The 14,844-nt window shown below is 42.4% G+C and overlaps 1 protein-coding gene across 2 annotated transcripts in view; it reads right to left on the minus strand.

Moving 5' to 3' along the window:
* GOLGA3 (golgin A3) overlaps positions 1-14,844 on the minus strand; it is a 1,508,539-nt gene that overhangs the window by 337,872 nt on the left and 1,155,823 nt on the right. For both annotated transcript variants that reach the window (XM_044068715.1, XM_044068714.1), the window contains exon 17: positions 14,284-14,481. In XM_044068715.1, the coding sequence (XP_043924650.1) occupies positions 14,284-14,481 (198 nt within the window). The remainder of the gene's footprint in view (positions 1-14,283; positions 14,482-14,844) is intronic.

The raw sequence follows: 14,844 nt of genomic DNA on the forward strand, positions 1-14,844 counted from the left end.
ACATACTTGTGTGTGGTAAACTAATCTCACAAGTAGCTTATTTCTGTTTGAACAGATTTTTCCAGACGTTTCACTTCAATAACACTAAGGGGAAAAAAACTAAGTACATTTTCAAGTCCCATTTCCCTTTAACTCACAAACACACAATTATGTACACTTTTCAAAAATGAAATCCACCTTTCCAAATATCAGAAACTGCCCAAATCAATAGCTGCACCCAATATTACAACAGCATGTATTCCCCACTTATACTGATTTGTTCTTATCTCTACTCTTCTTCCCAAATATGGACAATAGCTTATATGCTTTCAGTAAACAGTAACTTCTAGCTTTAAGAAAAGTGTTCTTACTACACTTATTGTACCCTGTTACATGTAAGGCATTAAAATACTAATAAAACTGGGGAGGCAACTACTTGTATAACATATTCACCTCCTACAGTTTCAAACTTACTTCTCACTGAACTGCTTACCAAAGTACTATGCACTACAGTGCACCTTGCAGATTTCACTAAGATCATACTGTAAGGACAGTAACCATGATTAACTTCTTGGACCTGCAGGTTTACTGTCTAGAATTAAAAAAGAATAGCTGCTAATGGAAAGAAAACAGCTGGTAACTTGGAAAATAAAGAACCACTGCAGATTTCATTTTGAATATACTGATTAGACCTCTCATGAATAACGGAGTGAACCTGCAGGATCATTGGCTCCAAACAGCAGCATATGTTAATCAGAAAAAAATATAGTAACTTTAAAATGCCAGAAAGAACTACCACATAACACACTTTTCATCATTCGTATTTTGTTTTTCAAGTCTATTTGCTTAAGACATTTATTGATAGCTTAAACTAAACACACTAGTCAAGACATCCACCTCTATAAAATAGGAAAGAATATCTTAATTCTATAAAATTATCGATGCACGTTTACATCCCTAGCTGCAACCCAAGATCACAGCATTATATTAAATTTAACTTGCTTCTTTCCAAACTTTCCTATTTTGTTATAATGAAAAGTAAGGATACATTACGACTATTAAGAATAGTTTCTTACTTTACTATCACTAGTATCCTGTTAAAAGTCTCACTGCACATTTAAAATTCCTGTGGCTGTATGTTTTACAGAAGTGCTTTACAATATAACATGCGATTTACATCACAACATTTTTATATAAATGTTAAGAACAAAAACTGCTTTAGTTAAAGTTACATGTTCATTCCTGTCGGTGTCTTCCTAAATATTAATGACAAAGTTGGGTGTATGCATTATAGTTCACCTACCAGTTTAATACCGTCAATGAATGCCCAGTCTTTCTCATTCACTTTTTATAGAGCCACATTTCACATGTTTAATCCTACACACACACACACACACACACACACACACACACACACACACACACAGAGGGGTGTGTGCATGTGTGGATTGCTGCTTTACTGTTCTCCTACCTGTTCACTATGTTTGCAAGGCCGCTAATCTTTTTCCTGATCATCTTGATCTCCCAACCCCCATCTCTGGCCAAGTCCAAGGTTCCCCTGATTCTTTTCAACTCTTGGGCTTTTTTCTGATACTCAAGCATTTACCTTTGAAAGAAAGAAAAAAGTTTCACTAGCAAAGTCTCTCTGAGTTTTGTTACAATCAGAAAAATGAAAAGCAGAATCCCTTTAATGGCCAAACTTTCTTTTTTCCTCCTTAGCCTCTTCTTGCATCCAAAAATGTCGGATCCTCCATAAAAAAATATTCTGAAGAGAATAGGATATAGCAACTTGAATGTCACATTTGCCTCTTGAGACCTCAAGATTGCTGGGATGAACTACACTTGCTTCTCTATTGCTTACTGCATAAAGTACAGCTGTGTAAGAACTTGCCATAATAGTAGATGTTCTACTGATAACTGCTCCAAACTGTTGGGTTTTATCCCTGAATAACGTGGATGTCTATCCGGGGTATCAAAGGCAAAATTTTCCACAGGGCCATGTCTGATGTATAATCTAAGTACGTGGATGTTAACAGTACACAAGCAAATGTATGAGCATAAATCATCACACTATTTCCAAGCCAGTACACCTGAAGAGGCCAGAGAGACAAAAAAGTACAGCTGTGTACCTACCATAAATGTAGATGTTCGAGTGTATTCACTGTTGCAGTCATTACACTTGGGTTATCCTGCTGGTAGGCTACCTGCAGTCAGCCTGAATTCCAAAGTCCTGGTCCAGCGTCGGTTGCTGTCGCCTCTTCCCTGACGTCAGTGCACCAGGGGTATAAAAGATGCAGCCGACGCCATTTTCTTCAGTTTTTCTTGCCCCAGATGTCAGGTGCCCCCAAAAGGGTAGCCTAAAAATTCTGCTCATAAAAAAGCATGCACTAATATAAACATTACCTTCGCCTACAAGCAAATACACCACATAGGTTGTATAGAATAGAGAAGTACAGATAAGTCCCAGTAATGAAAGGGGGATGGTGGGAGGGTAACCTGGACTGCATCAGTGAATACACTCGAACATTTACATTTATGGTAGGTACACAACTGTACTATGTTCATCGTGTTTCACTGTTGCAGTCATTACACTTGGGTTGAATCCCAAAGCTGAGGTTGGCTGGCTGGGCCTAAATAGAATTAGGAGTGGCTATGAGGCCCTGCAGAACTGCAGTTGGAAAGCCTGCTCTGGATTTAGAGAAAAGAGGTAAGTGGTAGTGCTTTGTAAAAGTGTGCACTGAAGTCCAAGTTGCAGCCTCCAAAATGTCCTTGGTTGGTACTCCTCTGAGGAAGGCTGCTGAAGTGGCTGCTGCTCTGGTTGAATGTGGCCTACTGCCCTTAGGCACTGATTTGCCATGTTGTGAATAGCAGAAACGAATGCAGTGGCCTATCCATTTTGAAATAGTCTGCTTTGAAATAGCTTCTCCTTGCGATCCTGCAGCATATGCCACTAAGAGTTGGTCAGTCTTTCTGAAAGCTTTAGTTTTGTCCAAGTAGAAGCGCAGCTGACTGTGTATGTCCAAAGAATGAAGAAGTCTCTCCCCCTTACTCTGTGAGTTTGGATAAAAGGTAGGCAAATGAATGGTTTGGTTAAGAGCCACACTGGACACTACCTTAGGCATAAATGTTGGGTTTGCCCTTAGAGAAACCCTGTCCGGATGGAAAATAATTAAAGGTTCCACAGCCATTAGTGCCTGTAACTCTGAGACTCTTCTTGCTGAAGTTATTGCTAGGAGCAGAGCTGTTTTCCATGATAAGCATTTTATCTCAGCTGTATTGGCTGGCTCAAAAGGAGGCAGTGTGAGTTTTTCCAAGACGAAATTGAGGTCCCATGCAGGTATTGGCGCTCTCCTTGGAAGTCTTATGTTTTTGGCCCCTCTGAGGTACTGCCTTAGCAGTGGATGTGAAAAAATAGGTGGGTCCGTATTGCAATGAGCTGAAATGGCAGAGGCATGGATCTTAATTGATGAGAAGGATAGGTCTTTGTCCAGCATCTCAGTTAGGTATTGTAAAATCTGAAGAATATCTGGTACAAGTGTGTCAATTCCTTGTGCCTGGTTCCAAGCACAGAATCTCTTCCATTTTTCTGCATAAGATTTTCTGGTGCTGGGCCTCCTGGCCTCCAAAATAACATCCATAACTGCTTTAGAGAGAGGAGTGCTCTGAATGGTTGCATTATCCGCCATGCAGCCAGATTTAGGGTTCTGAGTTGGCTGTGCAGGATCTGATTGTTTTGTTGGGTCAGTAAATGAGGAATTTGCCAGTCTGGAGCAATCAGTATCATTTTTGGCTTCTCTTGTCTGACCTTTAGGAGTACCTTGGGTAGGAGAAGCAGTGGAGGAAAGGCATATACTGTAAGGGTTTTCCAGCTGAATGATAGAGCATCCACTTTCCATGCTTGTCTGTGATAAGTCCTTGTGCAGAATGTCTGTAGTTGGCAGTTGTGAGGGGAGGCAAATAGATCTATGTCTGAGCATCATCATTTCCTTGTTATCATGCTGAAGATTTGTGGATCAAGTTTCCACTCGTGAGGATCGATGAGGTTTCTGCGTAGTTCGTCTGCCACAGTATTTGTCTTTCCTGGCAGGAATTGTGCTTGCAGGTGTACTTGATAAGTCAATGCTGTGTTCCGCAAAGTCATAGCTTGTCTGCAGAGGGGGTAGGAATGTGTGCCTTCTTGCTTATGTACCACATGACTGTAGTATTGTCCGTCTTTATCGGCAGTTGTCCTGGATGAAGTAGATCCTTGAAGGCTGTCAGGGCATTCTCATTCTGTACAACTAGCATCTCTTTTTGATTGATATGAAGATGCACTTGGCTTGCGGGCCATGTGCCCTGAATACATTTTCCTGCCATGTGGGCCCCCCAGGCATAATCTGATGCATCTGTTGTTAGTGTCTGCCTGGCTGTGGGTAAAGTGAATGGCTGTCCCTTGTTGTGGTGACAGGCCTGTGCCCACCATCGAAACTCCTGTTGCAGGCAGGGAATGAGGGTAATTAATGTTTCCATGCTGTGGCAATGTTGAGTCCAAACACTTTTTAGATACCATTGTAGTTTTCTCATATGCAGTCTTGCATATGGAATTAGCAGAATGCAGGATGCCATGAAGCCCAAAGCCTGCAGAATTTTTCCTGCAGATAACTGGGTCTTTGTTGCCATCTTTTCGAAGTAAGAAGTCAGTTGCCTTTGTTCGTCTGGCGTGAGATAAGCCATCTGGGCAGTTGTATTTAAGCTTGCACCCAGGAATATTATCTCTTGAGAGGGTACCAGTTTTGATTTCTTTTCGTTTACTGTGTACCCTAGGCAAACTAGTAATCTTTTTACAAACGCCAGATGCTTCAGTAGAATGTCCTTGTACTCTGCTTGAATAAGACAGTCGTCCAAGTAAGGATATATTTGGATTCCTCTTTGTCTGCAAAATGCAATTACTGGTGCCAGGCATTCTGTGAAGACCCTGGGCGCAGTAGATAAGCCAAAGGGCAGTGCAGAGAATTGATAGTGCATTGAGCCAGCTATGAATTAGAGGCATCTTCTGCAAGATTGTCTGATTGGGCCATGCAGGTGTGCCTCTTGGTCCAAAGTTACAAGCCAAGCCTTCTTGCCCAGCATGGGCAGAAGCTGTTGCAGAGTCAACATTTTGAATTTTGGAATGTCCAGAAAAGTGTTTAGAATAGACAGGTCCAGTATTGGTCTCCAGGCTTTGTCCTTTCTGGGTACCAAGAAAAGTCTTGAGTAAAATCCTTGTCCATGCTCTTGCTGTGGTACTCGCTTGAATAGCCCTCATGTCCATGAGGGATGAAACTTGCTTTTGTGCCTCTGCCCATTGATTGTGTGGCAGGTCTGGCATACATTTTGTCTTTGGAAGGGTGTGAAAGTGGAACCTGTAGCCCTGAGAAACTATATTCAAGTCCCATTTGTCCTGCGTGATCATGTGCCAATTTTGTGAAAAAAGTGCTAGTATTCCCCCTAAGGGTGCTGCCAAAAGATAAGTGCTTGGTATTGGCAGAGGAAAGTCATTGGGACTGTTTCCTATATGGCTGTGATTTGTCTTCTCCGCTTTTGGAGGTAGAAGCACCCCATTGTTTAGGCCTGTATGAGCCATGGGGCTGGGATCTGCCTCTAGGGCATCTGTATCTGCCTCTTTGTGGCCTGTCTGACACTGGAAAGGACCAATTCTTAGAAGGCCAGTTCCTGCTAAATCTCGGTGGCTGTACCTGTAAGAAATCCTTAACTGTCTGCATAGATTTCGCTTTATCCTCCATTTTCTTCAACACCTCTTCTGCCTTAACACCAAACAAAGTACCATGCTGTAATGGAGCATCCAATAATTTTGCTTTAACATGATCAGGCAGATTCTGTTCCTTTAACCAAGCGTGCCTTCTAATTACAGAACCCGTAACAGCGGCCCTGCAAGAGGTCTCCAGTGAATCAAAACCACATTGCAAAGTATGCTTTCCCACTTGTTCAGCTGCATGCAATAAATCCTGCATTTCCTTGTTTTATTTGTCAACATTTTCTGTTTTAGCAGTGACATTAAGTATTGCTGATATTTAAGCATATAAAACTGACAATTTAAAGCCCTTACAGCCAAGGTAGCAGAAGTGTAAACTTTTTTCCCCCATCTGTCCAGTGCCCTAGAATCCCTATCAGAGGGGACAGGGTTTTTTTGCAATGGAAGCCTTGACCCCTTTGGGACCCTGAGATATAGTTTCTGGGTCAGTAGCAGGATTTTTATATAGAAATGTATGAGAATCTGGAACCCTGTAGTACCTGTCTGGCTTAACAGGTGCAGGGGGTAGAGAGTCAGGAGACAGGCCGGACTCTGAAAATACATAATCTACAATGTCTAGGACAGGTGGAATAGCAACAGGTCTGTGCTGAGGTAGTAAAAGAAAGTCTCTGAGCCTTTTCTTAGATTCTGAGTAATCTTGGCTCTCCCAGTGAAAATGCTTCCCTCATGGTATGCAGGGTTTCCCCAAAAGAATAATCCTCAGGAGGAGAGGCTGAAGGAATAGATTCTTCAGCATCAGAATCCACATAGGGGGGAAGAGAGTATCCCTGTTCAGAAGAGGAGTCAGAGGAAATGGAAACCTGAACAGAAGAGTCATATTCTATCTCTTGCCTAGACCTCTTATCAGGAGGGGGATGGGAACCCCTGATCAAAGTAATTAGGTCTTCGGCCATTTTAAGCATCCATTTTTTAGGCATGGAAGTCTGTCCAGGAGAATGCTGTACTTGTTTCTTTGTCTTTAGAGCTGTTTTAGTCTTTGCCTTTGAAGCTGAGGTTGGCTTGACATATAACTGTGTAGGTCTGAAAACACCCTCAGAAGCAGATGCCTGCTCAGCGGCTCCGGACCCATCTGAGGGAATAGTTTCAGAGTGTCCAATACCTTGAGTGTCCAGAGGCCTAGTTGGCTCCACTTGGGAGTGGGAATCGGCCTGTGGCTCTGAGGTAGCGGGCGTCAGGGGCTGCAAAAGCGCCTCACTGAGAACCGGCGACTGGCCTAGCGGAGGCCTCGTCATCGGTTTTGGACCTCGGATGCCTGTCCTTTTCCTTGCGCTTTTTATAAACTCCGGTCGTCGGCTGTTCTGACGGCATTATATAATTAAATCTTCGGCCAAAGTAATGAAAGGCAAAATCGTACCGACGCTTAACAGTGTGTTTGTTAAATCTAGCATAAAACTGACAGCTAGCAATGTCGTGGTCAGGGCCTAGGCAAGGAATACAGTAAGAATGAAAATCCTTATGAGGTATTTGCTTCCCACAAGAAATACAATTGTTAAGTTTGTCTGACACTGGTCTGGAGCAAGAAAAAAGTTTCCCCAATGGGGTACTTGGCTTTAATGAAGACTTCGGATCTGAAATTCGATTTTGAAAATCTCAGGAGTTGGCCGACCGGCATTTGCGAACTGCTTTTGCTCCGGGCACCGCGCGGCAGGAAAGACTGAAGAAAATGGCGTCGGCTGCATCTTTTATACTCCTGGCGCACTGACGTCAGGGAAGAGGCGACAGCAACAGACGCTGGACCAGGAATTTGGAATTCAGGTCGACTGCGGGTAGCCTGCCAGCAGGATAACCCAAGTGTAATGACTGCAACAGTGAAACACGATGAACATCTGGTCAGTTAAGCGAGACAGAAATATAGTGACCCCCTCAGTCCACGAGGAAAGGGAAGGAAGAATTGGAGAACAGGAAGCCTGGGAAGGAAGGAATACTGCAAGAATGATCAGCTGTACTGTTATGCCAAGTTCTTACAAAACTGTACCATGTCTTACTTAGATCACTGTTGCAGTATTCCAAACTGTTGAATGACTTCCACAGTTTAAGAGGTTTGAAGGGTGGCTGGAAGTTAGATATAAAAACTGTCTAGCAATCAAGAGAGGACTAACCTGGTGAAGGCCTCTCTCAATTTAGAAATGGCATCCCACTATGTTTGATTAAAGTACGCACATAAGACCAAGTAGCTGCTTTTAAAATTGTTGCAGTCAATCAGCTTGTAAAAGGCTTCACATGAAACTACTGCTCTAGTAGAATAAGACTTTGTTCGAGAGGAAAAGGATTTGCCATGTTGAGTATAGCAAACGAAAAAGGATTTAGGAGATCCAATTAGCAACAGTTGGCTTTGAAACTGGGTTTTCTAACTTGGAATCTTCGAAAGAGAGAAACAATTGGTCTGACTTGCAAATATCCTTAGCCTTACCTAGGTAAAACCTAAGCTGTCTATGCACATCAAGAGAATGTAGAACCCTTTCTCCATTATTTTGTGGGTTAGGGATAAAGTGTGAATATTTATAGCCTGATTGAGAGATAGTTTTATTCATTACTATAGGCATCAAGGAGGGTTTAGCCCTTAAAGATGCTCTGCCCTTATGAAAAATAAGGACAGGGAGGGCTCGCCGTAAAGGCCTATAGCTTGGAGATTCATCTGGTAGAGGTGAGGGCTACAAGAGAAACAGTTTTCCAGGTACAGAATTTGAGAGAGGCAGATGCTGCTGGCTTGAAAGAGGAAAGTAAGCTTTTCAAGTATGAAGCTGATGTTTCAAAAGCAGGAGGAATAGCTTTCCTTGGTAGTTTTTAAATGCAGTATAGTTTTAACTTTTTCATCCAAAGTCTGGCCAGAAGAGGAGGATCCACAGTTGGGCACTCAGATATAGCTGAAATGTGTGCCATAACAGATGAGTACGCTAGGCCAGAGTGCAACAACTCAAATGAATAAGAGAAGACTAGAGTATGGGGTTCTCATTTGTAGCATTTCATTTTATAGTAATCTTTTCCCCCATTTTGATATACAAGATTTTCTGGTAGTAAATTTTCTTGCCTCCTGGGCAACTTTAAGTATGCACTCAGAAAATTAGTATCTAAATGGGATCAGAATCCTATCATCCATAATGCCTTTCTGCTGCATGAGCACACTGTGGAGGGTAGCTTTTGGTGCTAGCCCTTGGCCAGGTATAAGAGAAGGGGGAGTCTTGAGCTGCCTTGGCCAATAGAGAGTCACCAGTAAGATCTTTGGGTATTCTATTTGGATCTTTAATAGAACAGAGGGTAAAGCATATAGGAACCTCCCTTTCCCCAAGGACACTGCATCCATTTTCCAAGCTTGAGAACAGTAGGTTCTAGTGCAAAGTAGCAGTTTGTTGTAGATGGAGGCAAAAAGCTCTATGTGGCACCTCTGTCCATTCGTGGACTAGGATTAGGAAGATCTCCTTGTTCAGCATCCACTAATGGGGTTTTTCCCCTTGATCTGCTCATAACATCTGCTAAGGCATTATTCTGTAGGGGAATGTAAACTGCTTTGTAGTGGAGGTTTGCTTCTGTGGCCTATTCCCATGCCAAAAGAGCCAGTCTGTACAGTTGATAAGATATGGTTCCCCCTGCTCATTATCTAACATTCGTAAGGAAGCTGGTTTCCAAAAATGGGAAAAGATGTATAAGACCTGTATAAGTGTCCTCATCTCCTTCAAACTGATGTTCTCTGATCTTAGATTTGTAGGCCAAAGCCCCTGAACTCTCAAGTTGCCCGTCCATGGTCCCCAAGCACTGTCTAATGCATTTGAGAGCAGATCCTGTTGTGGTGTATGCAGTTTGAAGGGTAGACCCAGGTTGAGCTTTATATGCGATATCTACCACAAAATGTCCTTCTTTAGACAAGGCAGGAAAGGAAACTACGTGTTCATGGGATGAGAATAATAGCATCAAGTGGATTTCAGGTACCACTGGATCTTCTTCATGTGGAGTCTGAGAAATGGAACCATGAAGATGGTTGCTGCCATGAATCCCAGTGCTTTGATGATCCGCTTTACAATACGGAACTGAAGAGGGAGAAGAGAAAGGAAGTAAATAAGGCTTTGTAGTTTGTCTGGAAGGAGGAAAACCTTCATGAATTTGGTATCTGGGCTGCACCCTAGGAAAACTAGGTCTTGGGTTGGTTTCACTGCTGACTTTTATAGGTTGATAGTGAAACCCAGGCATTGAAGAAGGAACAAAGTGAAGTTGAAATCAATCAAGAGTATCTGCAGAGAAGATACCCGTTTTATCAGGTCATCCCAGTAAGGGGATATATGGATTCCCAGAGTCCTACAGTAAGCTATGACTGGAGCTATGCACTTTGTGAAGACTCTGGAGGCTGGTTGTAAAAAGTCCAAAAGGCAAAGTAGAGAACTGAAAGTGTGATGAGCTAGTTGAAAACCTCAAAAATTTCCTTTAAGCCTAGTGAACAGGAATGTGAAGATAGAAGTCATTTAGGTCCGGGACACTAGGAAAGCTTGAGAAAGAATAAATGTAAGTACAGTCTGCAGGAACATCTTGTAAGATGGGACAAAGAGAAAAGTGTTGAGGGTGTTGAGATCCAGAATCAGTCTCCAGTCTCCTCCTTTTCTTAGGACAAGGAATACGTTGGAACAGAACCCCTTTTGCTGTACATTGTAAAGGCACTGGTTCTACTGTGCCTTGCTTGAGCAACGTTTGAAAGATGGGACAGAACAACTGTATCTGATTTTGTGTAGTAGGAGGAGGAATGATAACAGTGAATGGATGCATTTCTTTTCAGGTCATTCCATACTGGCTTCAGACGGGGTTATGGTAGGGGGGAGTCTTGAGCAGATGCCAGGCATACTGTAGGTTTTGAAACCTCTGCAGGTACATCTGAGTCTGACTGGGCAGTCATGATATCAGGCCTATGCCTCAAACTTTCTTTTGAATGGGAGGGACGTTAAGGGTCTGCCATCTTTGCTTGGGCGAGAAGCTTAATGCACCGAGTTAAGTAGGATGGAAGAGAAGAAAGCCATTATCTTAAAGTCTTTTGAGCAAAGGTCTGACAGATTGTACAATTTTTGTAGTCATGCTCTGCAGCCAAGTAGAAAATGCATGGGGACTAGAGGTCCTTGTAGACAATCTGCCTACAACAATAGTACTTTTCACTCCTAGGTGACATCTAAGCGCAATGCAGCTGAGAAAAAATAAGGAAAGATCCCCAATGTGGCACATACATGAACCTGTAAAGGCCAACAGTATCAATGACCATGCACAGAACAGACTGACTGGTGCGAGACTTGCATTCAAAGTCAGGGAAAGATAGTTCGAGGATTTACGCTCATATGTCTGCTTATGTACCATACACCCATGGGCTTAGGTCATATGCTGGACGGATGGCCCTATGGAAAGTTTTGACTTTGGTACCTTGGCCAGACATCCTCCAGATTATTTGGCAAGATAACTCAAAACTTTGGAATAGTGAAACAATGATCTAAGATGACGACGTTAATCATTTTCCACAAATGCTCTGCTATCCTCACATTTTAAAAAGAAGTTATGTCTTACCATAATGTTCCATCAGAGTTGTTGATCATCTTCCAGTCATCACTGATGGATTTGGTTCCGAGCCCTTGGAACAGAGTGGCCTTATACCAAGCTTGCGTGCACCAGAAACCCTCGAGCTAAGCTGCTACCCACAATGCCCTTTGCTCAGTTACCTCAGATCGAGTTTGCATGCAACATATAGAAAAAACAAGTCAGAGGCCATCTCTGCGCAGAAACCCTAATATACCACAAAGACCCAGAAGATCCGCCAGGAACCTTAGGAGGGGGTCAGTGAGAGGATATGATGACTGGAAGAAGATCAACAACTCAGATGGAACGTTATGGTAAGACATAACTTATCATCTGAAGTTGTTACTCATCTTCCTATTCATCACTGATGGGACCAATTCCCCAGCTACTTGGAGAACCAGGGTGGCCCTTACGGAAGAACATTCCTGCGAACCATTGAGCCAAAGGCTGCTCTTCCCCTAGAGATCAGATCCAATTTGTAATGATTGTTGAAGGTGTGGGGCTTAGCCCAAATGGCAGCTGCACAAATGTCATCCATGGAGGCCCTAGAGAGGAAGGCAACAGATGATGCAATATCCCTAGTTGAGTGAGCTTTGATTTGGCCAGGCTTCGATCCCTCCATAAGTGAATATGTGAAGGCAATGCAATCTCTGAGCCATTTAGACAAAGTAACTTTTGATACTGCACCTCCCATTCTAGAGCCCACAAAGGAAATGAACAGCTGGTCTAACTTGCGAAAGGATTTAGTTCTGTCCAGATAGAAACGTAATTGTCTATGAACATCCGAGGAATGTAGGCAGTATTCTTCCTTGTTAGAGTAATTTGGGAAAAACACAAGGAGCTCAATGGACTGGTTAATCGAAAAATCAGAAACCATTTTGGGGAGAAAGGATGGGTTAGTACGAAGTGATACTCTGTCCTTATGAAAGATCAGATGAGGGCTCTTGATATATAATGCTTGTGATTCAGAAATTCTTCTGGCTGAAGTTATAGCCACCAGGAATAAGGATTTCCATGACAGGAATTTTAGATCACATGTCACAGCCAGCTCAAACGGGGGCAGAGAGAGAGCCTGCAGAACCCAGGACAGATTCCATGCCTCCACCGGCTGTCTGATGGGAGGCCTGCTGTGAAAAATACCCTTGAGAAAGGCCTTTCAAAGGCAAGAGGAGATAAGTGGAACTCCTTCAGACCCATTATGGAAGTTGGAAACAGCTGCTAGATGGACTCGAATGGTAGAGGCTGAGGCCCCTTTGTCGAACAGTTCAGCCAGATAATGAAGAATAGAGGCTACAGGGGCTGAAAATGGGTCTAACTTCGGATTACGTGACCAAATAGAGAATCTTTTGAAGACACCTTGCTTCGACAGAGTATTACCTGAACTTGTGCCCTTAGTCTCTGAGAGGAAGTGAGATCAGGCTTGACTGGGTGTTGAATATTGCCCCTATGAATTCCAGTTGTGATGGTTGAAGGTTTGATTTCTCCCAATGTATGGTGATGCCTAATGACTCAGCTAGAGCCAGTGAGTAGAGGAGGGCCCTGACAGAAGATGCTTGGTGGGGGCAGAGAGGAGCCAATCATCTAGGTATGGAAACAAAAAAATTCAATAAAATCCCAAAGAAGGACACAGTCTCCTAGAAAAACACGTACAATGCACAACCACTGCTCACAAGGACATCAAGGATCAAGGCGAAGACGTGACAGTAAAAATTTTAATAGCAGCAAAACACCGACTAAGCGCTTTCGCCAACAAATGGCATCATCAGAATCAAAATCGGAACCGGGGTCACACCGCGCTCCAGACAGTTCGCCTCCAGGGGCGGAGCTTCAAGCAGACTCAGAGCAGTAGTCACCCTTGGATCCGAAGTCGGGACTGACAAAACCGGCGGAACTGAGACCTGAACTGGAGGTTCCACCCCCTAAGCATGACATTGAGGAAGGGTGGGTTTTGACGGAACCAACACCCAAAGGCTCTTTTTGCTGCCATGACTGCACTTTTACTAATGCAGGTCAGGTATGGAGTATACAGAATGTCCCCTTCTCAATTATCAAATCCTGCTGTGGAACACCAATTGCTTACTTGTATTCTAATACTACTAATGTAGTCTCTCCCTTCCGGTTTCTCTTGTATAGTAAAAAAAATCTGCTTTATCAAGACATCTGAATAGGTATTTAAAAAGTTTCACCAATGTTTCCACCCTTTTATCATTTGACTTTATGTAGTACTCCAGTGTTTGACTGCATTTGATTTATTTTTCCTCCAAATTACTGAAAGCCATCTGCTATACTAATGCTAAAACTTGAACTCCTTTTCTTCCAATCCCAAGCTTTTTCATATCTGTTTCTGGTCAATTTTCTCTTACTTTCTTCAAATTTCTTCTCTGGTGACATCCAGGCAGTGTAATAAACGTAACGGGAATTTACCCCAATTGGTAAAGCTGACTAACTTTGTTTTTAACATTTTCTCAGTTTTCACACTAGGAGAGTTTTAATTAACCTGCTGATAGGTGTACAAGCCATCTTGGAAGTTCTCAAGACAAATGCCCTTTAAGTTGCATAGATGAACTTCTGAATCTCATTAACTAGCAGCATAAATTAGAAAACACATTTCTAAATGCATAAAATGCTAACAGTCAGCATTATGGTAGATTACACCATTAACTTGGTAGACTCAACTCTTGGCTTTACCTTAGCCATCACTTTTGAAAGCATTCAATTATCCTATACTAATACACAAATAGTCATGCTTTAATGTTTATCTCCAATAAACATCAATCAAATGACTGGAGCCTCCTTTATAAATACACCATCAAAATTTACAACAGCATTCCTGGTGCCGCAGCATAAAACTATTTTAGGGAATGCTGTGGATTTTGATTATGCTTTAAGGTTTAGAGTAGACTGTAGCTTTACTGTCGCTTCACACAATGTAATGCAAATATCAGCTGCCTATGAAGTAAAACTGGGAGAAGTACCTGCAGGTTAAGTTGTACTAAATCGGCCTCCCTGTTTGCCAGGGCTGTCTCCAAAATCTTGGCATGTTCTCGCAGTGCTGAGTGTGACTGGCCGAGTCCAGTCAGCTTCCCCCGCTCATGTTCAAGATCAAGCGTCAATTTCTTGTTTAAGTCTTCCAAACGTTTAATTTTCTTCCGAAAACCTCTTGCCTCTTGAAGCTGCAGAAATTAATAAAAAAAAAAAAAAATAGAAAACAAATCAGTTTTTCTCTTCTTTTAGTCTACGTTGCATTACTTTTTCCTAAAATGCACATTTTGGCAATAAACCTGTAAATTCCCTTGTCACTTACATCCTGTACTTCATCTTGTCAAACATGGGCTACTTTATATGCTTTTTCCTCAAAGTTTGCAAGTCAAACTACAATGACAACTACAGCAGCCAAAATGATTCAGAATGTACTTGTTTCTGCTACTGTAGACATCAATTGCTAACTTCATACCACAAGTGCACAGAGAAGGATAACGGTTCCATATCAGAAATGCTTGATGTAACATTCCAAGCTCTGATGCTTTCAAAATTAA

This window comes from Protopterus annectens, chromosome 4.part0 (assembly GCF_019279795.1).
Source record: "Protopterus annectens isolate FY-2018-M chromosome 4.part0, PAN1.0, whole genome shotgun sequence".
In the NCBI taxonomy this organism is placed as follows: Eukaryota; Metazoa; Chordata; order Ceratodontiformes; family Protopteridae; genus Protopterus; species Protopterus annectens.